Genomic DNA, 27,504 nt, shown 5'->3' with positions numbered 1-27,504 from the left:
TCAATTTACTGTGGTGGGCAAGTGAAGACATTTCAGGACATCCCAAAGTGGGTTAGAGTCACTGCATACTTCAGAATGCAGGAAACAAGGCTGCTAACATGAGCCCCAGCAAGATCCCACAAACACCAACTGACTGTTTTTAATGATAATGGTTGAGGGAGAAATGTTGGCCAGGACTCCGGGGAGAACTCGCCTGTTCTTCTTTGAAATCACAGAATCCCTACAGTGCAGAAATAGTGAAATAGTGCTGCTCTTTCTTTTACGTACACAAGATGGGGAGTCAACTTGACCCCGCATCCAGAAGACAGCTTTTCTAACAGTGCAGATATTCCTCAGTACTGCATTGACGTGTCAACGTGGATTTGTGTATATAGATCTATTTTAACAGGCCTCCTTCTCTTACTATATGGAGATGTGTGTAACAGTATTTCCAGATAATGGTCTCTGATGCACCACCTTCTTTCCCAACATTTCTCGCTCAAGAGTGAAAAAAAAGTAGAAAGATCTCTGAATCCCAATCTGATATCTCATTGCTAGGGTTGGGAGATTGGCTCAGAGTCAGGATGGGGGCAGATATATCTGAGGTCTACCAAGGGAATCAGGTGAAGGGAAAGATTGGCTACGGATGGACTAAGGGCCAAAATAAGAGCTCTATTTTAAAGTTGGAGATGGCAAGACATGCACATAGAAGCACATGAAATCCAGTACCATCCAGCAAGAACCATTTACAAGGGTGGCTGTAAACCCAAATGAATATGGAACAGTAATTTGATGAATGACACTGGGTTATTGGCACAATTGAGAAAAGGGTCTTGAAAGCACATTCGTTTACCCCCCCCCCTTCCTCCAAAAGTCATCACCACTTCAATCACGCACTGAAATCTAGACATCAAGATGTACTGAAATCAGGGATGCTCAGAGAGTCATACAATTATGTGGAGTCCAGAAAGTCACATATAAATTGAGGTTCCATTAATTTCCCTGTACCTCAAGTTATTAACACTAACAAATCTTGATGTGACTATCAACCACCGAGGCCACTGCCACTCCACAAATATAAAACTGCAAACTGAGCTTTGAGGCCCAGGTTGTCAAGGTCACAGATGGGAGACCCACACTTTGGGATTTTGCCCCATTGCCCTGCCCTGTCACAGTTCTACCTTGTGGCCTGTCCATGCTTGCCTGCAGTCATCTTTTTTGAAAAGAACACAACTTAAATATGAAAAGAGACTCAGTCACTGAGGCAGTGTGTCAGAGTTTCCAACCAGGAATGGGCAGCGTGCCCATCCGAGAGAGGAATCAGATGTGATAATGAGGGTAAGTCACTGACAAATTTTGATTTAAGCTCCACACAAAGCAGTAGATTATTGAAGCAGGGAGACAGGCTGACAGGGAAGGCTTAGTATTTCCAAGTATTGGAAATGTATTGGAAATAAAATTTGAGGAGTAAAACAGATGCAAACAGAATAATTAAAGGTTCAAACTGTGCAGGACAATTTACACGCCAATTCTGGAAGACTTAATTAGTAGGTGCTGTTACTCTTTTAATTCAGTCCTGGTGCATTCATGCTCTTGTTATACATGCTGAAAGAACTCCAGTTTGTGACAATCCTAACGAGCCTGAAGCAACCCGTCCTACCATATGGAAATCTGGACCCCCAGCCAATTTCTACATTTCACACAAAATGGACCCAGATGCCAAGCCATTCACTGTAAGTATAGTGATCTCAACTCCAGTAGAAAGGCTGGTATTACCTTCAGAAGGTCACCAAGACCCTTTAGTTGGGAAGTTAAACGTCAATGTACGTAGAAAATTTTACAAAGATCAACACACAGCCACCAAACATCAATTGGATGTTGAGTAAGAGGCAAAAATCCTGAAGTAATTTAACAGAGAAACTGTAAGCAGGAGTAGGCCATTTGGCCCTTCGAGTCTGCTCTGCTATTCATTTTGATCACGGCTGATCATCGAATTCAATATTCTGATCCCCCCTTCTCCCCATACCCTTTGATCCCTTTAGCCCCAAGAGCTATATCTAATTTCTTCTTGAAATCAGACAATGATTTGGCCTCAACTACATTCTGTGGTAGTGAATTCCACACATTCACCACCCTCTGGGTGAAGAAATTTCTCCTCACCTCAGTTTGAAAAGGTTTACCCCTTATCCTCAAACTATGAGCTCTAATTCTGGACCCCCCCCCCCCCCCCCCACCCCACCATTGGGAACATTCTTTCTAAATCTATCCTGTCTAATCCTGTTAGAATTTTATAGGTTTCTATGAGAACCATTACTATTTAAGAACCAGCTGGAAGTTATGATGGAATACCTTTGGTACATTTGGATGGGCAGGTTGGGATGGGTTTGATATCCTATCTGTCCCTCATGTATCCACCGACATGCACCTAGTCCTGATTTCCTTCCAGTCACTTCTAATTACACAGCTCCAACAGAAGCCCATGCACTGTCCACCCACCTCAGATATACACATACAGCGCAGTACTCCTCCTGCACTATGATGAAGATCCCAGACACATAATTTCTTTGTGAGTGCCAAAGAGGCAATTACATAAAACGCATTGATACCCCAGGGTAAATGCAACATTTCCTCAAACCCTCTCCTTCCTAAGGGTTTCCAAGTATTTGGTGAAATATCAAAGTTGAGGGTATTCAAGAGACAAAAAGAAATCAAATGCAAATATCCCAAATAATCCCACACCATCTCTATACAGTGGCCACATTGCCAAACAATTGCCCCATTTTAGTCCACTGTCATTCTTCACTATTGTTTTGATTCCACAAGAGGTGCACTAGCTTAAAGTGACTTCATTCCTTGAACTCACTCACTCATACACTAATTCCTCTGGATGGTGCTTCCCCCAACCCTAAATTTCTTCCCCCAACATGGGCTTCTGTTGGAGCTGTGTAATTAGAAGTAACTGGAAGGAGATCAGGACTAGGTGCATGTCGGTGGATACATGAGGGAAGATAGGATATCAAACCCATCCCAACCTGCCCATCCAAATGTACCAAGAGTATTCCATCATAACTTCCAGCTGATTCTTAAATAGTAATGGTTCTCATAGAAACCTATAAAATTCTAACAGGATTAGACAGGGTAGATTTAGAAAGAGTGTTCCCAATGGTGGGGGACTCCAGAACTAAGAACATAAGAAATAGGAGCAGGAGTAGGCCATCTAGCCCCTCGAGCCTGCCCCGCCATTCAACAAGATCATGGCTGATCTGAAGCAAATCAGTTCCACTTACCTGCCTGCTCCCCATCTCCCTTATCGATCAGAAATCTATCTACCCGTGATTTAAACATATTCAACGAGGTAGCCTCCACCACTTCAATGGACAGAGAATTCCAGAGATTCACTACCCTCTGAGAGAAGAAGTTCCCCCTCAACTCTGTTCTGAGGCTGTGCCCTCTAGTTCTGGTTTCCCTTCTAAGTGGAAAGAATCTCTCTACCTCTACCCTATCCAGCCCCTTCATTATCCTATATGTCTCTATAAGATCACCCCTCAGCCTTCTAAACTCCAACAAGTACAGACCCACTCTGTTCAATGTCTCCTCATAAGCTGCACCCCTCATCTCCGGAACTAGAGCTCATAGTTCAGTAGATCAATACACCATGTGGCGTATTTCCCAACCATAGTTTCAGGTAGATCCGAATCCCATACGTGGTCTGTTTTGGCTTGGTTGACCTTGGAAGGGACAACATTGTTGGTGTCGTAACTGTCTTCGGTGCCCCTGAGCTAAGGATGTAGGTGGGAGGGAAAAAAAAGTACCAGCTTTAGTTCTATGAGACAAAACTAGTCTCCCACTGTAGGACAAAATAGGCATTGGCAATTCAGCATTCTATTTTACACCTCGCCCATTTTCTTCTCGGCATGGTAGCACAGGGGTTAGCACTGCTGATTACAGCACCAGGGACTCGAGTACAATTCCGGCCTTGGGTGACTGTCTGTGTGCAGTTTGCACATTCCCCCCCGTGTCTGCATGGGTTTCCTTCGGGTGCTCCGGTTTCCTTCCACAGTCCAACGATGTGCAGGTTAAATGGATTAGCGGTGACAAATTGCCCTTTAGTGTCCAAAGATCTGTAGGTTATGTGGATTAACCATGGTAAGTGTGCAGGTTTATGGTAATAGGGCAAAGGACCTGGGCAAGATGCTTTATTGGAGGGTCGGTGCATACTCAATGGGCCAAATGGGATTCAATGGATTCTATGGTTCCCCATTGTCAAGTTTAACACCATCTATGTAATATTTGGGATCAACCTAGGAAGTAGAATTATGGAGAACTATAGCTTGCGTGCTCTATCCAGTGACGTGCCTGGAGGTCTAGCAAGGCTGGTGTCTAGCATGCCTTTTGATCTGCCAAGGTATAAAACCAGACCAAGAATTGTTGCGTGGGCTTAAAGATACAGAATGGGCAGATCAGCCTCACGTGCTTTGAATGGCAGCCCTGTACGAGTCAGCATTTCTCAGGAAAGGACAAGAACTGGGGACGGGAGAACGGGAAGCTGGGAAAGGCAGGCAAACCAGGAGACCCTAAATTCCATTATTTGTCTTTGACTGGTAGCCACCTTAGTCAATGTGACATTACGGATGCTACTGTTCGTGTCAGGACCATTGACTTGGGAAGGGAAGTAAAATCAAGCAGGGTTCCCATTCCTACCCACTATAAGGGTGGAATCTACACTTGCATAAAAAGTGGGTCTGTTCAAAACCAGGCTGCCTACAGCCATACCTGGAGGGGGAGTGTGGGGAATGAGGGCTACAGAGGTAAAATAGTGCCTATAAAACCCTACTCCAAACATGGATTTTTCCTTTAGAATAAGACGAGAAGGAAGAAGGGAATAATATGGGAAGAAAACCTCAGGACATCAGGAAAACATTCTTCTCTGTTTCCACTAGAAATGTATGATTCAAGTCATCCATATTTGCCAGATGTGGTGAAAGACCCAAGCAGCATTAACATAGCAAATATCCCAAGGGACTTCACAAAAGTGTGGAGTCATTGACCAGGCAATAAGGTAAGATTTGGTTCTCAGAATAGGCTCGAAGGCATTTGAAGAGGATTTAACAACGCAGAAGTATTTAGGAATAAAACTGCACAGTGCTGAGGTGCGATGACTGCCAGGTGTTCCACAGGTGGCAGAATGGCAGAATGCCATGTTAATGGGGGCAGGGTAACGAGAGGAGAGCTGGAACGTATGAAACAGAGAGAATCATCAAAGCACAGGATGTGAGCTGGGATGTAGGGCTGCAGGACGTTATGAGGTGGGATGGAATGAGCTGGGATGAACAGCTGAAGGTGGTTGCAGAGGCAGGATGAAGCGAAGCTATGGAAGCGCTGGTAAATTAGACTGTTTGACATTTCAAGACGACTAAAAAGCATGGTCTCTCCTTCGTGTTAAATCTGTAGACCTACATTTGAACAGCCTGTTTAGAATGCAGCTCTAACGTGACTGCCACAGTGATAATTATCTCTGTTAACTGTGCATTACTCTGTGCCCTCCTCCAGCCCTACATCTCAGCTCACTTCATTCTACCTCTGGAACCACAAGACCAGTCCCAATTTCCACACACACGCAGCCTTATGCACTCCTGTGCTCAAACTGGCCTCCCTGGTTACATGACATAGAATTTTTTTATTGTCAGTCATGTCTGACCCACTGAACTCCTGATGCATTGAGTGTTCCTCAGGCTGCTGGAAGGATAATGGGTAGCAAGGCAGAATTCCACAGGATTGATGTTTGTTGTGTGGGACAGGGAAAAGAAGGAAAGTATGGAAAAGCAGGTTAAATGAGTTGTGGGATGTGTGGAGGAAATTGGAAGGATGCATTGCTAAGGCGTTGCCACGAGAGGGATACCAAACGCTCAAATGGCTTTCAGGAGGCCTCTAGTGGCCAAATCCCAGTACTACCAATGCCAGCCTGCCCTCTCGTTGAAAGATGCCATTTCTCCAACTCTCTGCCCCATTATAACAAATAGCTAACCCATGCTCTCACTAAGATTGTCCACATTTTTAACATAGCATTACATTTTCAAATCTTTTGTGATCCCCTAGATTGTATGCATAACCTAGATGAGGTATTAAAACATCAACCTCATGAATTCAAATAACCTTCTACTGAATGGCAGCATTGCTGTAGTCATTATTTGCTGTTTATCTTTGCAAAAGTCCTGTAGAATTTTTCTTTGTTTTCTCATATAGCAAAGCTCCATTACTAAGATGGAACGATTGATTGCAGCCACTTTATACCACAGAGAGGTTGCAAATTAAATATCAATATTCGAACATTAGTGTGACTGAGAGAAAATTTAATGAAATCTATTGCGAGGCGGAAGTGAGTGCTGAGTGAAAACTGCAGAAGCCTCTTCTTTTGCAATATGACCGCGTTCATCATATTCCTTAAACTTGCTGACTCACTGAGATCACTCAGAACTTCACCTAATGAAGGAGTGGATTGCATCCGAGGCTTTTTTCTGATGCAACACATCTGCAATTACATAACCTTGACTGGAGCTCCACATTGCAGCTTCGAGAATGTACTATCTGCAAAGTGAAGGTCCATCTAATTTGCCTGCTACCATCCTAGTAGTCACGTGGTACAACAATAATGGAGACGCTGACTAATCTGAGGGATCAATTTCTCAAAGAACTGCTTTAAAAACGATGCAGTACTTCACCACTTTATAATTACTCACAACCTTTCACTAAAACTAAAGGCAGCAATTTCATTCCACCAGTGTGAAATGTAGGTTCCAACCTCAGCTTCCTAGTTTTAATAGAACAGCAACAATCCCAAGGACACTAGCTAGAATCAAGTGCCTTTCAAGGTCCACCATAATATCAATGGCAAAGATTAATGAGTGCTGCACTGTGGAAAATTATTGGCAGAATCCCCTACTTTGTGTGCATGCTTTCTTCCCCACAATTAACTCTTCCTCCTGTCCTTAACCAAAGCTAAGGTAGTGTGTTCATGAGTTAAGTCCAACCTATTTTTCATTTGGTGTTGCACCAACATTAGTCATCTCAAGTCAACTGTTAACCTTCTCAATATCTCAGGATGCAAGCCATTATTCCCAAATCCTATTTGAGTGGCTGAGGCAAGAAAGACTGATTTAAGAGAACAGCACTATCACCACACCCTCGCCCATCAACGCTTTCAACTCCCTTGCCCTGCTGAGAGAAAACTTAAAGCGCCACACTTACGCATAGCACTGTCGAGAGGCAGAGAAAGAAACAAGCAGACAAGCTCAAGGCAAGAGGATCAGAACAAAAACTCGGACACTTTGGCCCTCAAACTTAGATTGAATTGCCAATTCAATGAGACAGGGCATGTATTTAGCTCTCATATTAACGCTGAAGCCAGTTTGGACAGAAAGAAGGCAGGTTCAATAGAGTTGTCTATTGCACCAAATGATCTGAGTGAGAATTTCTAAAATACTCAAAGCCTGGTTTTCAATGAAAGTTCCTTCATATCCCATCACCAGCCCTCCTTCCATCCATCAACCCTCTTTTTAATTCAACTTTCGCCTGCAATTTTGCAATGGTCATCTGGCCCATCATATCAGTGCCCATGCACACTTTGAAAGAGCCCCCCCTATCATTTGCTCATTTTGTATAATCCTACATTTCCTTTGCCTTTTCAAGTACATATCCAATTTTGTTTCGAAAGTTACTACTGAACATGCTTCCACCACCCTTTCAAACACACTGCAGATTATAACAACTCGTGGGGTGAAACTCTGCAGTGGAGTCATTAATGCAAGTTCCCACTGAGGTTTACACTCAGACCAACCCCTTTGCCCTCATCCTCCCCTTCTGACCCGGTCAAATGCCAAAACAATCAGCAGTCCCAATGCCAAAGTCAGGCTCAAGATGGCAGACAGTAAATCACAACGGAGTCATGTAAGGGTGATAACTTTTTGGAGAGAAGAACAAAGACTTCCTTTAGGTAAGCTAGTTCTCACAAGATGCAAATTTCACACGTGTGTGTGCAAGTATGATGCATGGCAGCAGATCCCAATTCTTGTACATCGAATAGAAGATACGCAGCAAGGACTTTTGGAAAAAAATAAAAATCCCTTTTATGTTTCATCAAATCGAGAATATAATTTCACTCATTTATCTTTACAGTTTGTGGATGGGGTTGAGGACATATTACAGAAACCAGTATCATCGAGCAAACTGGAATTCAATCCCATTCAAATGAGCAGAGAGCTGCCACATTGTACTGTCAGGAGACTTTACACCCTACCCATCCCTTGACTCCACCCAAAGAATAGAACACAAAGATGTACCGAACAGTCAAAAATGCACGGCCAATTTTAACTGCTTTCCAATTAGATCGTTTTGGAATATTGCAAACGATCTAAAATTAAGATTTGGAATTTATTCTTATGAAAAAAAAAAGCAAAAATAAAATTTAGTATTGATCCGTACATTGAACGTGTGCGCGCTGGCCAGTTTCCTTTCTCAAACAAAACAACACGGCTCAAACCTGCTGCCAGTCCCTTTTTGGTTTAAATTCTTTTGTCTGACCTGGACACACGCCTTCCCAACATATTCCAATTCGTCAGAGACAAAGGCAAACAGCCCCTGCACGACAATAAAAGGCTGCTCCAGAGAGGGAAGCCAAAGGGGACACAACCAGTGCAGCGGGGGGATTGAAGTTAACCCCGCCGGCCACTGCCTCAGATTCAGCCCGCCAAAGCTCACTGACTCGGGATCTATTCAATTTCACTGTGGAATTGCAGTGTTACTGATGTAACGGGGAGCCTTGTGCCATAAAGCGCTAACTGGGTGGTGTCTTCGCGCTTGTTTGCTAACTGGTCCCACGCTCCCCATGTTGAAATAAAATATATACACACACACACACAAAATACGTGGACACATAAAAGTAATCACCCCGCTGGAATTTACGCGTTAAATGGGCACATGAAAGCAGCACAAAGATTGCTGTAAAAATTCAACCTTTCCAACCCCTTGGATCGTTCACTAAAAAGAGTACGTCTCGTTGGTGAACAGAAAACATTATTTCCTAACGGTAGCCACCCCATGAACCTGCGTTTTTTAAAAAACAATTAAAAACCTTCTTTTCAACAGCTTTAGTCATGTTTTCAAAGTTGCAAATACATAACAAATGTTAGGTGGGGGGGGGGGGGGGGAAGCAAACATCGATTCCCCCCTTGGGATAAATAACCTCGATTAAAATTCAAGACAGATTTCACATTACCTTCCTGCAACCGTGCTCCCCCCGAAAACACACACACACACACACAAAAGCCCCACTTTTAAGATTTGTATTATCTGCAGCACAGTGCACTGAAGGCTAGAAGCCAGCAACACAATGCAGTAAATATACATCTCTGACCATTTGCAGTCTTATCTAGTCCCGATGCAAAGAATCCCAAGGAGGGGGGGACAACTGCACGTTTAGAAGATGCAACGCACACACACACACGCACAAAAATAGGCTTGATACATACCGTTATACGAGGAATGTTCTTTTTACCCTGATATCCCGACATCATCATTTTTTTAAAAATGGGTGTTCTAATCTATCAGTTAAAAATAAAAACTAAGCACTTTCGCTCTCTCTAGCTTCTTCTGCTGGAGTCTTGCAAGCGACGTGATTTGCTCCTGTTCCCATACAATAGCAGCGCTGTGCGAGTGTGCAGGGCTCTAACTATAGGCTGCTCCAGTGCTGCACCTCCCTCCAGCTGCTATTGATCGCTGTCTGCAGCTCTCGCCTCGCCCAGGCTGTGTTGTGTGTCTGTGTAGGCGACGCAGCACAGCCACCACCAGGCGGAGCCAAGGCTACTCCCAACACCCGGCACCTCAATGAAGACACCCCCAAAAAAAAGCAGTAAAAAAAAACAGAATGATATATAACCCTCTTGGGTTTCCTATAATTAGGGATCTGACCCAATTCCAACCACCCCTTCCATCTGAGAGGCATCCAAATTGTATTGTAATGTGCATAAAGCATATTTTTCTATTTATAAACCTGCCTGTATCATGTAAAAAAATCAATGGACAAAAAAAATCAGCCACATGGAGTGATTTTGTATTGTGCAATGTATAACATTTCCTGGCTGTGATAAATTGGCACGTCATCATCCCCTGGTAGTGCACTGCACCTTTCATGCAACCACGAGATGACTTGTGGCTTGCTCAAGGCATTTTCGAGGATACTGTTTTAGTTCGATGTATGTTAGATGTGGGAAAGGGAAATCAGAGGTGTAGAGTTGCTAATTCTGGTCGAATCTATTGCTGGATTTTTGGTCAACAATTCCGTCTCAAACTGCCCCGTTCCCCACCTCCACACTACCCTCATTAGTGACCTGGTGTACCACCTTGCCATATCAAATAGAACATGAACTGCCAAGAAACATCCAAAACAGCCTATCTTCAATAATTTGTCAGAGCTAATAAACAGAAGCATTCAAAGAAAGAAAGGGGAAAAAAGGCACAATTGTTTCTAGTGTTCCTATGATTTTGTTTCACCCAGTGTTACTCAGGGGTAGTGGCCTGGAGATGACTCTTCCATTCCTCATGACTTCAGGCCAATTCTGGAAGTTTGGCAACTCTTCAGAGGGGACGATTTAGAAAGAATTGTGTGAAAAGTGCACTCAAACCGTGAAAGGATTTTCTTTTTGCTTTTGAGTGCCTTAAATTTCCCAACAACCAATCAGAAAAGCGTGCCAGATTTCTGTTCATACTTATATAATCCGAGCAGATGGCTGGATCACATGAGTAGGTTAAATATGATCTTTTATGAGGACCAGATTATTTATTTTTTATTTTTTTGTAGGTTGGCTAGGTCATCATTTCTTTCTCATCCTTAATTGCCATTGGGAAGGTGGTGGGGAGCCACTGCTACACCACAGTGCGTTACCATGTTGACCTAAAGCACTCACAGCACAAACACAAGCTAGTTGGTCCACTCGAGGGTTAATGCTCCAAATGAACATCCTCCCCATCCCCCCACCACTCTTCATCCAACACCATCAACATAGCTTTCCAATTCTTCAACAGCAAGAATGCCAGATGCTAAAAACCAGAAATAAAAAAGCAGAAAATGGTGGAAATACTCAGCCGGTCTGACATCTCCAGAGAGAGATACAGGGTAGGATTTTCTGGCCATGTTCGCCCTGAAACTGGACAATCTTGCCTGAGGTCAACAGACCTTTCCACGGTCTGCCCCCTGCCCACTACGATTCCTGTGGTCGGCGGAATGGGAAAATTCGCCACACAGAGTTTATACCTCTAGTGGCTCAAGCATTCCCATTTTGGTCTCCACAAATGCTGAAAAACCTGCTGAGTATTTACTGCATTTTCTGTTTTTATTCTATCAGTTTATTTCTCCTTCATGTGAGTATCCAATTTCCACTTAAACACACTTGCCTCAACTACCCCTTATGGTGATGAGTTCCACAAACTCTTCACTTGCCTGGATGAGCTATCCTCAAGAAACTCAACATCATCCAGGCTGAAGCATAATGCTTGATTTGCACCCAGTCCACCACCTTCAATATTCACTCCCTTCACCACATTGGCAGCACTGTTAACCATCTACAAGATGCACGCAGCAACTCACCAAGGCTCCTTCAACATCACTTTCCAAACTTGCAATCTCTACCACTTCGATGGACAAGGATAGCAGATACCTAGGACACCACTACCTGGAAGTTACCCTCCAAGCCACACATCATCCTGACTTGGAAATATAATCACCGTTACTTCACTGTTTCTGGGTCAAAATTTGGGAACTTCCTTCCTAGCTGCACTGTGGGTGTACCTACATCACATGGACTGCACAGATTCAAAAAGGCCTCAACACTACCTTCTCAAGGACAATTAGGAATGGGCAATTAATGTTGGTCTATCGAGTAGCATCCACATCTCTCGAAAGTATAAAAGAAATTCTAACCACTCTCAGGTTAAAAAAGTCTCTTCGGAATTTCCTATTGGATTTTTAATGACTACCTTACCTTTCTGGCTCCAGGTTCTGGTCTCGCTCACAAGTGGAAATGCTTCCTCTGAGTCTCCCCTCTCAAACCTCTTGACCCTCCATCGAGTCACCCCACAGTTTTTCCTTTTCTCGAGAACACGACACCTGCCTGCTTAATATTTTCAGATAGGTATAACCTTTCAGCTCTGGTATCATTCTTGTAAAACTTTTATTAATCAGTTCCTCTAACCCTTCCTGTAACTCGAATACCAAAACCTCTCACAAGGTCCTATACAAGTTTAATATAACTTCACCGGTTTTAATTTCTATTTCCATAGATATAGTGCAGAACCTTCCCACGGGAATCGTAGCTGGCAGGACGTGGACCATGCAAAGGTCCATTGACATCGGGATAGGATTTTCTGGTTTTGAAGTGAGTACGGCCAGAAAATCCCACCCATAGACTCCATTGCTTTGTTTCTTTTATGGCTGACTGTATTGCTCATTTTAGTGGTCTGTCTATCTGTACCATAAGATGAAGTTTTTCAGTTTATTTATTTGTGTCACAAGTGGGCTTACATTAACACTGCAATGAAGTTACTGTGAAAATCCCCTAGTCGCCACACTCCGATGCCTGTTTGGGTACATTGAGGGAGAACTTAGCATGGCCAACGCACCTAACCAGCACATCTTTCAGACTGTGGGAGAAAACCGGAGAATCAGACGAAACCCACACAGGGAGAATGTGCGGACACCGCACAGCCAGGAATCGAACCCGAGTCTCTGGGGATGTGAGGCAACAGTGTTAACTACTGTGCCATCATGCTGCTCTGTTCCTCCTGTAAGACACTTAAGAGAGGTATTTAATGGAGGTACTGAGGGTCTTACCTGCCAGCTGGAGACTCATTAAGCACCTTGCATCACCATGGTGAATCCATGCCCGCTGCTGGGTGAATATCAGCAGTGGCAGGAGAAGGTAATTAATTGGGCATTAATGACCTCAATCGGCAGTGGTGCAAGGAGGTCATCAATGGGCCTTCCCACTACAGACTTAATCTGGAGTCCCCACCCAATACCCTGCTACCTAATTAAATGCTCTCCCCATTCCACCAAACCCACCCCGGGACATGGCCTTAAATTTCCGAGGAGTTTGAGTCCTTATTCTTCCTTACCAAAATATATTGCCATGTACATTGCCTATTGATGTTTATTTCCCAATTATATGTCCACTTATGAATGTCTTCCTGTATTTTGTCACTGCTGCATTAAATGTGAAGCTCATTCACAAATTGAACCCAGAGGCTAAAGTATTTATGTAAACAGTAAACAAGACTGGTCACCAGCGCCAACTCTTGTTGAACACCACTTCCCATCATTTCCTCAAGATGTAACAATGTACTACTAAGACTTAAGGATTCAAGGACTTAAGGACTCAAATTCTAATTCCTGTTAGGCACACACTCAACAATGTTGAGGATTTGGTTATTTTCCAGCCTATAGATCTTCTTAAGTGATAATTGTCAAGTTTGCTCAAAGTTTATGGACAGTTTGGATCCCAGCTGAAACGGTTAACCTTATTAGATGGACTTTTTTGTCACATTCCTAACAAACTCCCATTCCACAGTTCCCATGCTGAAGCATTATAAAACATGATGTATTATTATAATCATCAGCTCCGAAGAAGCGATATGCAGACTCAAGACCTCAACTCTGAATCTCTGTCCACAGATGCTGCCAAACCTGCTGAGTTTTTGCAGCATTTTCTGTTTCTATTATGATGTTTCATTACTCTGCTACAGTGTGTATGCCTGCATCCTGGTAAAACTATCAAGTTTTAATCGCTGTCATGCAAAACTAGGTATGTACAGAGGTCATTAAGATACCGCAGACAACTTGACTCTGGCATTTTGTGTTCTTAGAAATTTCCTTTATCTCTAATTCTACTTTCCTTTGAACTGCATCACAGAAAGTGGAGTGTGACACTTGATGTGCGACAGGCATGTTTGATGTTATGGTTTAATAACATTGCCAGTGACTCTCTCATAGCTTTGCTCATGGTTAGTCAGCAAAAGCTTTGAGAGAAGGGGTGAGGGGTGATGGTGGTATTTTAAAGCAGCCGCCTGGACATAGCGATGCAGATACAGAGCTGCAAAATGCTATGATTCCATGTTACTAATTGAAAGTGTTACCCAAGTGTTACCAGTCTTCCCGGAAAGTTATCAATTTGTGACAACAGGGAGTCCCAAGAATAGATATGATACTAACAAATCTGTTAAGGCACAGCAAGTTGAAATTCTGTTATTTTATAACAATAGTGGTGTTTATTCCATGGTGGACTATTGATCAAGGCCACTGATTTACAATGACCGAAACGTCAAATTCTTATCAAATGGAACTCCAGGATGTGAATTCTACAAGTCTCTCCATGATTCTGTAGATAGCAAAAATAACCGACCTTAATTTTAACAGAGATAATTTTACCTATGTATTTATTTTTATTCTTTACATATTTTAAAACTAAGAACACAGCAAAATGATATGCAGGCTATCGTAATACGAATCAAATAGCTGGACCACAAAAAACCCATGGAGCAACTTTCTAGTTCATATAAGCGCTCACATGCACTTACTGGAAACCTCCACCAGTGTCTGTAGATCTCGTTCAGCTGAACATGCTTTCTGAAGTTTTCTAAAGGAAAATCTATTTCCTTCTTAAATATATTCACTGACCTGGCCTCCACAGCCTTCTGTCGGAGAAAATTCCATAGGTTCACCACCCTCTCAGTGGAGAGATTTCTCCTCATCTCAGTCAAAAATGGCCTACTCCATATCGTAGAGATGCCGGCGTTGGACTGGGGTGAACACAGTAAGAGTTTTAACAACACCAGGTTAAAGTCCAACAAGTTTCTTTGGTAGCAAATACCATTAGCTTTCGGAGCGCTGCTCCTTCGTCAGATGGAGTGGAAATGTGCTCTCAAACAGGGCATACAAAGACACAAAATCAAGTTACAGAATACTGATTAGAATGCGAATCCCTACAACCAACCAGATCTTAAAGATACAGACAATGTGGGTGGAGGGAGCATTAAGCACAGGTTAAAGAGATGTGTATTGTCTCCAGACAGGACAGCCCGCAAGTCCAGGAGGCAAGCTGTGGGGGTTACTGATAATGTGACATAAATCCAACATCCCGGTTTAGGCCGTCCTCATGAGTGCGGAACTTGTCTTTCCTCTCCAAGGTGGCCTTCATGACACACGACAGCGCAGTCGCTGAGCAGAAACTGATAGGGACCCAGGTTCAATTCTCGCCTTGGGTGACTGTCTGTGTGGATTTGCACATTCTCCCCGTGTCTGCGTGGGTTTCCTCCGGGTGCCCAGGTTTCCTCCCACAGTCCAAAGATGTATGGGTTAGGTTGATTGGCCATGCTAAATTGCCCCTTAGTGTCAGGGGGGTTAGCAGGATAAATATGTGTCGGGTTACGGGGATAAGGTCTGGGTGGGATTGTTGTTGGTACAGATTCTATGGGCCAGATAGCCTCCTTCTGAACTGTAGGGATTCTATTCCGGGACAGTTGTTTTGTTCTTTAAGCAATCTCCATCTTACTCATCCCATGAACCCTTAATTGTGTATCAATTTCACATGTGGCACCCTAACAAATACCTTCTGAAAGCCTAAATATCCTGCATCCATTGGTCCTCAAGTTGTTACATCCTCAAAAAACTCTAATAGATTTGTCACTGTTTCTTTTGTGTAAAACTATGTTGACTCAAATCATATTTTGAATTTTTAAGTGTCAGATCACCATTTCCTTAATAATGGATTCCAGCATTTACCTTTATTTTATTCATTCAAGGGATGTGGGCTTCGGCGGTTAGGCCAGCATTCATTGCCCATCCCTAATTGTCCTTGAGAAGGTAGTGGTGAGCTGCCTTCTTGAATTGTTGCAGTCCATGTGGTGTAGGTATACCCACAATGCTGTGAGAGAGTTCCAGGATTTCGACCCAGTGACAAAGAAGGAAAGTGATATATTTCCAAATCAGGATAGTGACAGGCTTGGAGGGGAACCTCCAGGTGATGGTTTTCCCAGGTATCTGCTGCTTTTGTCCTTCGAGATGGCAGTGGTCATGGCTTTGGAAGGTGCTGTCTGAGAAGCCATGGTGAGTTCCTGAAGTGCATCAAAGTCAATGACTGATGTCAGGCTAACTAGTTTGTAGTTTCTCTTTTCCTTCTTTCTTGAACAGCAATGTTACATTTGCTACCTTCCAATCACTTACACCATTCCAGAATTTGGGGAATTTGGAAGATCACAACTAATGCATCTGCTATCTCTGTAGCCACGTCTTTTAAAACACTAGGGTGTGGACTGTCAAGTGAGGGGATTTATTAGCTTTCTAATCCATTAATTGCTGAATTACTATAACTTCCTCACTCTCATTAGCCTTTTGGTTCTCCATTATTTCTGTTTGCTTGTCGTGGACAAAAATATCAAGTCCGGAAGAAAGAATAAACATGTTATTTATGTAACACCTTCCATGACTTCAGGATATCCCAATATAATTCACAGAGAGTTAAGTGTTTTGAAATGCATTGCAATGCAGGCAAATGTGGCAGTCAATTAGCACAGTAAGAAGTTTAACAACACCAGGTTAAAGTCCAACAGGTTTATTTGGTAGCAAAAGCCACACAAGCTTTCGAGGCTCTGAGCCCCTTCTTCAGGTGAGTGGGAATTCTGTTCACAAACAGAACTTATAAGACACAGACTCAATTTACATGAATAATGGTTGGAATGCGAATACTTACAACTAATCCAGTCTTTAAGAAACAAAACAATGGGAGTGGAGAGAGCATCAAGACAGGCTAAAAAGATGTGTATTGTCTCCAGACAAGACAGCCAGTGAAACTCTGCAGGTCCACGCAACTGTGGGAGTTACAAATAGTGTGACATAAATTCTGATTCTAGGATCGCATGATAAAGACTCAGGAGGAAAAAAGCAGAAATATTTATGTGAAATAGTGTGACATAAACCCAATATCCCGGTTGAGGCCGTCCTTGTGTGTGCGGAACCTGGCTATCAGTTTCTGCTCCGCGACTCTGCGCTGTCGTGTGTCGCGAAGGCCGCCTTGGAGAACGCTTACCCGAATATCAGAGGCCGAATGCCCGTGACCGCTGAAGTGCTCCCCAACAGGAAGAGAACAGTCTTGCCTGGTGATTGTCGAGCGGTGTTCATTCATCCGTTGTCGCAGCGTCTGCATAGTTTCCCCAATGTACCATGCCTCGGGACATCCTTTCTTGCAGCGTATCAGGTAGACAACGTTGGCCGAGTTGCAAGAGTATGTACCGTGTACCTGGTGGATGGTGTTCTCACGTGAGATGATGGCATCTGTGTCGATGATCCGGCACGTCTTGCAGAGGTTGCTGTGGCAGGGTTGTGTGGTGTCTTGGTCACTGTTCTCCTGAAGGCTGGGTAGTTTGCTGCGGACAATGGTCTGTTTGAGGTTGTGCGGTTGTTTGAAGGCAAGAAGTGGGGGTGTGGGGATGGCCTTGGCGAGATGTTCGTCTTCATCAATGACATGTTGAAGGCTCCGGAGGAGATGCCGTAGCTTCTCCGCTCCGGGGAAGTACTGGACAACGAAGGGTACTCTGTCCACTGTGTCCCGTGTTTGTCTTCTGAGGAGGTCGGTGCGGTTTTTCGCTGTGGCGCGTTGGAACTGTTGATCAATGAGTCTAGCGCCATATCCTGTTCTTATGAGGGCATCTTTCAGCGTCTGGAGGTGTCTGTTGCGATCCTCCTCATCCGAGCAGATCCTGTGTATACGGAGGGCTTGTCCGTAGGGGATGGCTTCTTTAACGTGTTTAGGGTGGAAGCTGGAGAAGTGGAGCATCGTGAGGTTATCCGTGGGCTTGCGGTACAGTGAGGTGCTGAGGTGACCGTCCTTAATGGAGATGCGCGTGTCCAAGAATGCAACCGATTCCGGAGAGTAGTCTATGGTGAGCCTGATGGTGGGATGGAACTTGTTGATGTCATCATAGAGTTGTTTCAGTGATTGTTCACCATGAGTCCAAAGGAAGAAAATGTCATCGATGTATCTAGTGTATAGCACCGGTTGAAGGTCCCGTGCGGTGAAGAAGTCTTGTTCGAACCTGTGCATGAAGATGTTGGCATATTGAGGTGCAAATTTGGTCCCCATGGCTGTTCCGTGTGTCTGGATGAAGAACTGGTTGTTGAAGGTGAAGATATTGTGGTCCAGGATGAAGCGGATGAGATGTAAAATTGCATCTGGAAACTGGCAGTTGTTGGCGCTGAGCACTGAGGCCGTTGCAGCAATGCCATCGTCATGGGGGATGCTGGTGTAGAGTGCTGAGACATCCATTGTGACGAGGAGCGCTCCTGGTTCAACTGCTCCATGTGTGCCGAGTTTCTGTAGGAAGTCCGTCGTGTCGCGACAAAAGCTGGGGGTTCTTTGTACAATGGGTTTCAGGATGCCCTCGACATAGCCAGAGAGGTTCTCGCACAGGGTCCCATTGCCCGATACGATGGGACGGCCGGGTGTGTTTGCCTTGTGTATCTTCGGGAGGCAGTAGAGATCTCCAACGCGGGGAGTACGTGGGATGAGAGCACGGAGGGTGTTCTGAAGGTCCGGATCAAAGGTCTTGATCAGAGTGTTGAGTTGACGGGTGTGTTCTTAGCAGACAGGAAGCTCCCCGATTTTGGTCGAGATATAAATGTTAACACCTCGAGTAGTCTGCTGCGGTTTTTCCAAGTAGCGCCTTAAAATTACTCATGTCTATTTATTTACTTTTCCTCATGTCTATTTAAGAGGGTAGCTATGACCTTAGGTATAAGTTGTCAACAAAATATTGCTCTCTTCGATAGTTCAGTACTCCTGCAGTACTGCCAGCCAAGAGTCTCTTGAGAAGGATTTGAACAAATGATCTAAATATGTATCCAAACATTTGGGAGAGGCAGAAAAACTATAATTTACCTCATTAAAGACAAGCAATTAAAAACAATTCAATGAATAAAATCAAATATCCACTTGTTTACTTTTATTTAATCATCTTATTTTGGCTATTAAAAATTTTAGTTATGGAGAAAAAGGAAATTGATGCAAATTTTTTCAAACTGTATTTCAACTGATTCAGCAGACATTGCTGTTGACGCATTTAGACAGCTATTTCCTTTGTGATATGACAGAGCTATCACAGGGTGAAATGTGTTGGGTTATATACTGTTTGAGGTAGTGGAGCAGCTAGAATAAGGCAGAAAGTCAGTGATTACTGGGAGCCAATCGATTGCTCCCATGAAAGCCGGTTGAAATTTTGAGCAAAGCACATTGCCCTCAGGCGGGTGTTTTGCCATCTTCTTCCGGTGATAATTAAATATTCACTTCAAGGTTCTCTTTAAAGGTGGAGTCTTGAACAACTCTTAGCGCATGCTTCCTGCTTTCCCTCATTGTCAGCCTTGAGTAATGTGGAATTTAATGGCCCTGTCGCGGTGGGGGAGGAGTTGTAAAAATGCAGTGAGCCGTTCAAAGGTTCTTTGACTTTGGTGGGACTGGAAGATCCCGCTGATAGAATGGGCCATAAAGCTCCACCCATCGGCTTGTTTATGTTACTCCTACAGCAAGTGACCTCTGTAATAAAGTTGTGATTCCCCATTTCACTTCTTGCAAGTGAAATGGGGAATTATACTTTTGAATTGAGAAGCTATTTAATCTGACTGGGTGGTGGCAGGGATTTGACCAATGTACTAGGTTGAGGGTGTGTATACGCATTATGCCAGACAACATTTCACAAATGAATTCCTATGCAGTGGCTTTCAGGAACAGGATATGGTACCAGAAGCAGCATCACAGCCAAATGTGATTCTGTCCTCCTCCTCCATAGACACAAGGAGCAAAATATTCCCATCCCACCCGCCATGGATTTGCAGCAGGCGGGACATGGACCATGCAAAGGTTCGTTGACCTTGGGCAGGATTTTCCAGTCTTGGGGTGAGCACAGCCAGAAAATCCGGCCCAAGGAATTTCCACAGCTGGCTGTGCAACCACTTTCCTTTCTTCCCCTGACTATGTTTGTTCCACAGTAAGAAGTCTCACAACACCAGGTTAAAGTCCAACAGGTTTATTTGGTAGCAAAAGCCACTAGCTTTCGGAGCGCTGCTCCTTCATGAGGCAAGTGGGAGTTCTGTTCACAAACAGGGCATATAAAGACACAAACTCAATTTACAAAATTGAGCTATCAGCCAAGTTCCGCACACATGAGGACAGCTCAACCGGGATCTTGGGTTCATGTCACACTATCTGTAACCCCCACGATTTGCCTGGGCTTGCAAAATCTCACTAACTGTCCTGGCTGGAGACAATACACATTTCTTTAACCTGTGCTTAACGCTCTCTCCACTCACATTGTCTGTACCTTTAAGACTTGATTACCTGTAAAGACTTGCATTTCAACCATTATTTTGTAAATTGAGTTTGTGTCTTTATATGCCCTGTTTGTGAACAGAACTCCCACTTGCCTGACGAAAGCGCAGCGCTCCGAAAGCTAATGGCTTTTGCTACCAAATAAACCTGTTAGACTTTAACATGGTGTTGTGAGACTTCTTACTGTGTTTACCCCAGTCCAACGCCGGCATCTCCACATTATGTTTGTTCCAGCAAGGGGTAAAAATAGCTGAGCATAACAACTAACCTCAGCATTTCCTGGTGTGCACGGAATGACATATACTCAGGAACACGTGCTCATCTTTGTGGGAGTGCCCCATTCATACCACGCAGAATGCCAGTATAGAATAAAGGTTCAGATACCCACATAGAGTCATAGAGGTTTACAGCACGAAAACAGGCCCTTCGGCCCAACTTGTCCATGCCACCTCTTTTTGAACCGCTAAGCTCGTCCCAGTTACCCACATTTGGCCCATATCCCTCTATATCCCTCTTACCCATGTAACTGTCTAAACACTTTTAAAAGATAAAATTGTATCTGCCTCTACTACAACCATTGGCAGCTTGTTCCAAACACTCACTACCCTCTGTGTGAAAGAATTGCCCTTCTGGACCCTTTTGTATCTCTCCCCTCTCACCTTAAACCTATGCCCTCTAGTTTTAGACTCCCCTACCGTTGGGAAAAGATATTGACTATTTAGCTGATCTATGCCCCTCATTATTTTATAGACCTCTATAAGATCACCCCTAAGCCTCCTACGCTTCAGAGAAGAAAGGTCCCAGTCTATCCAGTCTCTCCTTATAACTCAAATCATCAAGTCCCAGTAGCATCCTAATAAATCTTTTCTGCACTCTTTCTAGTTTAATAATATCCTTTCTATAATAGGGTGACCAGAACTGTACACCGTATTCCAAGTGTGGCCTTACCAATGTCTTGTACAATTTCAACAAGACGTCCCAACTCCTGTATTCAATGTTCTGACCAATGAAACCAAGCATGCCAAATGCCTTCGTCACCACTCTGTCCACCTGTGACTCCACTTTCAAGGAGCTATGAACCTATACCCATAGACCTCTTTGTTCTGTAACTCTCCCCAATGCCCAACCATTAACTGAGTAAGTCCTGCCCTGGTTCAATCTACCAAAATGCATCACCTCGCATTTATCTAAATAAAACTCCACCTGCCATTCGTCAGCCACTGGTCCAATTGATCAAGATCCCGTTGCAATCCTAGATAATCTTCTTCGCTGTCCACTATGCCACCAATCTTGGTGTCATCTGCAAACTTACCAAACTTACTAAATTCTCATCCAACTCATTAATATAAATAACAAATAAGAGTGGACCCAGCACTGATCCCTGAGGCACACCGCTGGTCACAAGCCTCCAGTTTGAAAAACAACCCTCCAACCACCCTCTGTCCTCTGTCATCAAGCCAATTTTGTATCCATTTGGCTACCTCACCCTGGATCCTGTGAAATTTAACCTTGTTCAACAACCTACCATGCAGTACCTTGTCAAAGGCATTGCTGAAGTCCATGCAGACAACATCAACTGCACTGCCCTCATCTACCTTCTTGGTTACCCCTTCAAAAAACTCAATCAAATTTGTGAGACATGATTTTCCACTCACAAAGCCACGCTGATTGTCCCTAATCAGTTCTTGCATCTCTAAATGCCTGTGGATCTTGCCTTTCAAAATGCTTTCTAACAACTTACCCACTACAGGTTCACCGGCCTGTAGTTCCTAGGCTTTTCCCTGCAGCCCTTTTTAAACAAAGACACAACATTTGCCACCCTTCAATCTTCAGGCACCTCACCCGTGACTATTGATGATTCAAATATCTCTGCTAGGGGACCGGCAATTTCCTCCCTAGCCTCCCACAATGTCCTGGGATACACGTCATCAGGTCCCGGGGATTTATCTACCTTGATGCGCTTTAAGACTTCCAGTACCTCCTTCCCTGTTATATGTATACTCCTCAAGACGTCACTATTATTTTCCCAAGTTCCCTAACATCCATGCTTTTCTCAACAGTAAATACTGATGAGAAATATTCATTTAGGATCTCACCCATCTCTTGTGCATCTGCACATTGATTGCCTTGTTGATCCTTAAGAAACCCTACTCTCTCCCTTGTTATTCTTTTGCCCTTTATGTATTTGTAGAAGCTCTTTGGATTCTCCTTTGCCTGATCTGCCAAAACAATCGTGTGTCCCCTTTTTAGCCCTCCTGATTTATCTCTTAACTCTACTCCTACACCCTCTGTACTCTTCAAGGGATCCACTTGAACCCAGCTGCCTATGCATGTCATGTGCCTCCTTCTTCTTCTTGACCAGGGCCTCAATATCCTGAATCATCCAGGGTTCCCTACTTCTACCAGCCTTGCCCTTCACTCTAAGAGGAATGTGCTTACCCTGAACCCTGGTTAACACACTTCAGAAAGTCTCCCACTTATCAGATGTCCCTTTGCCTTCCCACAGACTCCCCCAATTAACTTTTGAAAATTCCTGCCTGATACCATCAAAATTGGCCTTCCCCCAATTTAGAATTTTAACTTTTGGGCCAGACCTATCATTATATCTTAAAGCCAATAGAATTATAATCACTGGTCCCAAAGTGATCCCTCACTAACACTTCTGTCACCTGCCCTCCCCTATTTCCCAAGAGGAGGTCAAGTTTTGCCCCCCTCTCTCGTCAGGCCATCCACATACTGAATGAGAAATTCCTCCTGAATACACTCAATAAATTTCTCTCCATCCAAGCCTCTAATACTATGGCTGTCCCAGTCAATGTTGGGAAAGTTAAAATCCCCTACTATTACCATCCTATTTTTCTTGGCGCTATCTATAATCTCCTTACATATTTGCTCCTCAATTTCCTGCTCACTATTTGGTGGCCTATAGTACGACTCTATCAAAGTGATTTCCCCCTTCTTATTTCTCAGTTCTACCCATATGGGCAAACCCTCGGATATATCCCCTCTCAGTACTGCCGTGATGTTTTCCCTAATCAAAAGTGCCACTCCCCCTCTTCTCTTACCACCTGTTCTATCTTTCCTATAACATCTGTACCCTGAAACATTGAGTTGCCAATCCTGTACCTCCCTTAGCCATGTTTCAGTAATTGCTATAATATCCCAGTCCCATGTACCCATCCATGCCCTGAGTTTACTGCCTTGCCCATCAGGCCTCTTGCATTGAAATAAATGTAGTTTAATCTGGACTTCCCTTGCTCTCTGTCTTGCTTTTGCCTGATCTGCCTAGTACTAGGATTACTAACACTGCCTTTACTATTTAATGTCTCTCTTTAACTTCTGTACTGTCCTCAATCTTCTCTTCTGTCTCCCTACTGCTTTGGGTCCCACCCCCCTGCCAAACTAATTTAAAACCTCCCGAGTGGCTCTAGCAAATCTTCCTGCCAGGATATTAGTCCCCCTGCAGTGCAGGTGTAACCTGTCCCTCTTTAACAGGTCACTCCTTCCCCAGAAGAGATCCCAATGATCCAAAAATCTAAATCCCTGCCCCCTGCCCCAGCTCTCAAGCCACGCATTCATCTGCCTAATCTTCCTATTCCTACTCTCACTAGCAAGTGGCACCAGTAGTGATCCAGAAATTACTACCTTCGAGGTCCTGCACTTTAGCCTTCTGCCTATCTCTCTATATTCACACTTCAGGACCTCATCCCTTTTCCTACCTATGACGTTGGTACCAATATGTACAATGATCTCTGGCTACTTATGTGTTGATACCAATATGTACAACGACCTCTGGCTGATCACCCTCCCCCTTAAGAATGTCCTGCAACTGCTCAGAGACGTCCTTGACCCTGGTCATGTTGTGATGCCCTGGCTGGGAGAATGCTGCAACAACATCACGATGCTCTCAGCATCCATGTTTTGAAATGAGGTGAAGAAGAAAACATCACGGATAGCTTCCAGACATCTTCATTATCCAGTTCACCCAGCCTTCCCATAAATGTTGGGAGGGGCTAGGATTGTACCCGATTGCAATGCATGCATAGTTGAACAGTTTTCCAACACCCATGGTGTGAGCCATGTCCCGTCAATGGAGACTGAGCAATCGAGTGCAGCTGAGGGTGGCTGCTGGGCTATATTCCAGTACACATCAACTCACATTTACCAAGAGTGGACAAATTGGACTGTAGCATAAAAAGTAAAATGCTTGATGGCACAAGACACCCCCGCCTTGCTCCAACATCACCCTAACAATAAGAATCCCTCGATCTGTAAGGAGTAAATGGCATTGTATTAATCATTGAGTGCTGCAGAGTATTGAATGGATAATTTAAATACCTGAAATTGACATGAATTGACAACCAGCTCATTAGAGAATGAGAGCTGCAGCTTTAAAAGGATCATTATTCAATCACCATTAGCTTTACCACAATATTATTCTATTTTGATTGATTTTCTAATCCATTTCTGGCTTTCACTTCTTCCCGAGCAAGAGCCAGTAATCACTTATACACTCAGCCTGTCATTGGCATGAAATATATATGCTCCAGAAATGATTAGCACTTCTGTAATGCTCTGTCACATCGCCCAAAAACTTTGTAGAACCACAGAATTGTTACAGTGCAGAAGGAGGCCATTTGGCTCATTGTGACTGCACTGGCTCTCCAAAGGAGCATTATGGCCTAGTGCCATTCCCCTACCTTATCCCACACTCCTGCACATTGTTTCTACTCAAATAATCATCTAATGCCCTCTTGAATGACTTGATTGAACCTGCCTCCACTGCACTTTCAAGCAGTGCACTCCAGACTTGAACCATTCGTTGTGTGAAAAAGTATTTTTCTCACATCATATTTGCTTCCTTTTGCAAACCACTTTAAATCTGTGCCCTCTCATTCTCGATCCTTTTGCGAGTTAGAACTTATCAAGATATCTCACAAAAAATTAATCACATGGAAGGGCAATGACCATTGTTAGATGGACAGTTGACATGTTGATTCCTGAACATAATAAGGTATTACTTACTGCCTCCCAAATTACTTTGATATTAATTTGATCTGAATTCCTTTAATGCATTATTAAGCATGCTGTTGTCTCGTCGTTTCAAAGTCTCAACAAATACAATGAGAGTGCAGTACTGTGGATTTGTTGCAACTGGCAACAGCGGTGAGGATCATAGAAGCATAGAAACCCTACAGTGCAGAAAGAGGCCACCTGGCCCATCGAGCACCGACCACAATCCCACCCAGTCCCTACCCCCATATCCCTACATATTTACCCGCTAATCCCTCTAACCTACGCATCTCAGGACACTAAGTGGCAATTTTAGCATGGCCAATCAACCTAACCCGCACATCTTTGGACTGTGGGAGGAAACCGGAGCACCCGGAGGAAACCCATGCAGACACGAGGAGAATGTGCAAATTCCACACAGACAGTGACCCAAGCCGGGAATCGAACCCAGGTCCCTGGAGCTGTGAAGCAGCAGTGCGAACCACTGTGCCACTGTGCCGCCCACTAATATCAAAACTTGCAAGGATCAGAAGAGAAAGAAAGATGAGGATTTTTTAAAAAGTGTGTGTGAGAGAGAGAGAGACAAGAAGGTGAAAAGAGAGAGAGAAAAGCACTTTCATTTCTATGAGTTTAGGCTTTCTTCATACTCCAGTGTCATGTTCTGATTCAAAATCATCCAATCCCAGGGTTGGACTTTCAGGTTGTTAGAATTAAATAGTTAATGAATCAGAATTAATAAAATTCTTTCGGACCTATGCTTTAAGAATGCATTCCCCGTGGGTGCCTTTTGTTATAGATCGTTTTATCAGCAACTTCAGGAGGAGATAAAATTAGAGAAATAAATGAATATTCATTTAATGGAAAATCCCTGGAGCCATTTTCTTTTCACATTGTCTCCCCCAATGTGTTGCCCAGTAACTGAGGTCAGCATCACTAAAAAGGCAACAGTCTCAGGTGGTGACATGCGAAAACTAAATAACATTGGAACTAAAGTTTTAAGGCCAATTCTGCATAGGGTATGTCAAGAATCCAAGGGTGCACCACTCATGGTATTTCATTCATTTATTTTAATGAACGGAGACTCATAATGGAGACTCATAACTGTATCCCTGTAAGTGTCTCTCCCTGCTGGTGGTAGAATGGCATGGAATAAGCACTTGTATTCTTAGTGATTCACTGAAAATAGTGTAATGATCGTAAGGGATGCTGGGGGCGATTGGCAGGCAACAACTACCACAGAAGTATCGCTGTTAGAGCTCTGGGAATGCACAATAAGCCAGCTCATCACATGGTGTGGTATAAAACCACACAGAATGGCAAAGGTCCCACTTTGGTTCTCCGTTCTGCTGATTTCATTGATCTCAGCCAGTTTGGAAGTAAGCAGGTTAACCCCCTTTGGACTGGGGGTAAAAACTCAAATGACCTTCACGATTCCTCTTTGAAAGCAGATGCAGTCAGTATCATGCACGGCTATCATGGTTGAACAGACAGCAGCATTCACTGTTAAGGCGCACACGTGGGTGGCTGCAGTTCCTTGCACCTAAAAACAGGAGCTTGAATGGTAACCAAGTAACAGAGACATAGCATGCTTGGTTCTTTAGTTAGCAGTGTTGACCAGACCATTAATCGATCAGTCTTGGGCCCATTAAGAAAATTAAAAAAGGTGGATTGATATTACCACCAACACATTCAAACCTCCATGGTGCCACCAAGCCTTCTTGGGCTCTAGCAATTTCTCACTATCATCAGTTCACTGCAAAAGCAAGCGGATCGAGCAGTTACATACCAACAAGAGCTGAGTGCCAAATGTATGTGTGGTGGAATTGCCCAGCAAGACTGAGCTGTGCTTGATGGAGTCTGTTCACTGTTAACTTTATGTGTGCTGTTCTGTCTCAGAACAGGGCTAGAGATGCATTGACATTAAGTTACTGTAGTTGCTCAGATATTCTATCCCACCAAGAGACACTTCTTGTTTTCAGCGTTGTTCCAAAGGATTGGGCTCAGGCTGGTGAAGATCGATGAGTTTTGAGCTAAGTTGAAGTGAAATATTTGGGGCTGATGGTAAAGAAGTGCAATGTAAACTGGCCTCAAA

General features: G+C 43.7%; 1 protein-coding gene across 4 annotated transcripts in view; it reads right to left on the bottom strand.

Annotated features, from left to right (window-relative positions):
* LOC144505234 (dihydropyrimidinase-related protein 3-like) overlaps positions 1 to 27,504 on the bottom strand; it is a 212,400-nt gene that overhangs the window by 128,219 nt on the left and 56,677 nt on the right. Inside the window, exon 1 of one of the 4 annotated variants that reach the window (XM_078231249.1) lies at positions 9,504 to 9,763. The exons of 2 other annotated variants lie outside the window; for them this stretch is intronic. In XM_078231249.1, coding sequence (XP_078087375.1) covers positions 9,504 to 9,551 — 48 coding nt within the window. In that variant the 5' untranslated portion in view covers positions 9,552 to 9,763. Of the gene's footprint in view, positions 1 to 9,503; positions 9,764 to 27,504 lie in introns of those variants that run through there. One more of the 4 variants, XM_078231250.1, reaches the window with a different exon arrangement.

The sequence above is a fragment of the Mustelus asterias genome, chromosome 16 (assembly GCF_964213995.1).
Source record: "Mustelus asterias chromosome 16, sMusAst1.hap1.1, whole genome shotgun sequence".
In the NCBI taxonomy this organism is placed as follows: domain Eukaryota; kingdom Metazoa; phylum Chordata; class Chondrichthyes; order Carcharhiniformes; family Triakidae; genus Mustelus; species Mustelus asterias.
This window is presented reverse-complemented; position numbering and strand designations above follow the sequence as displayed.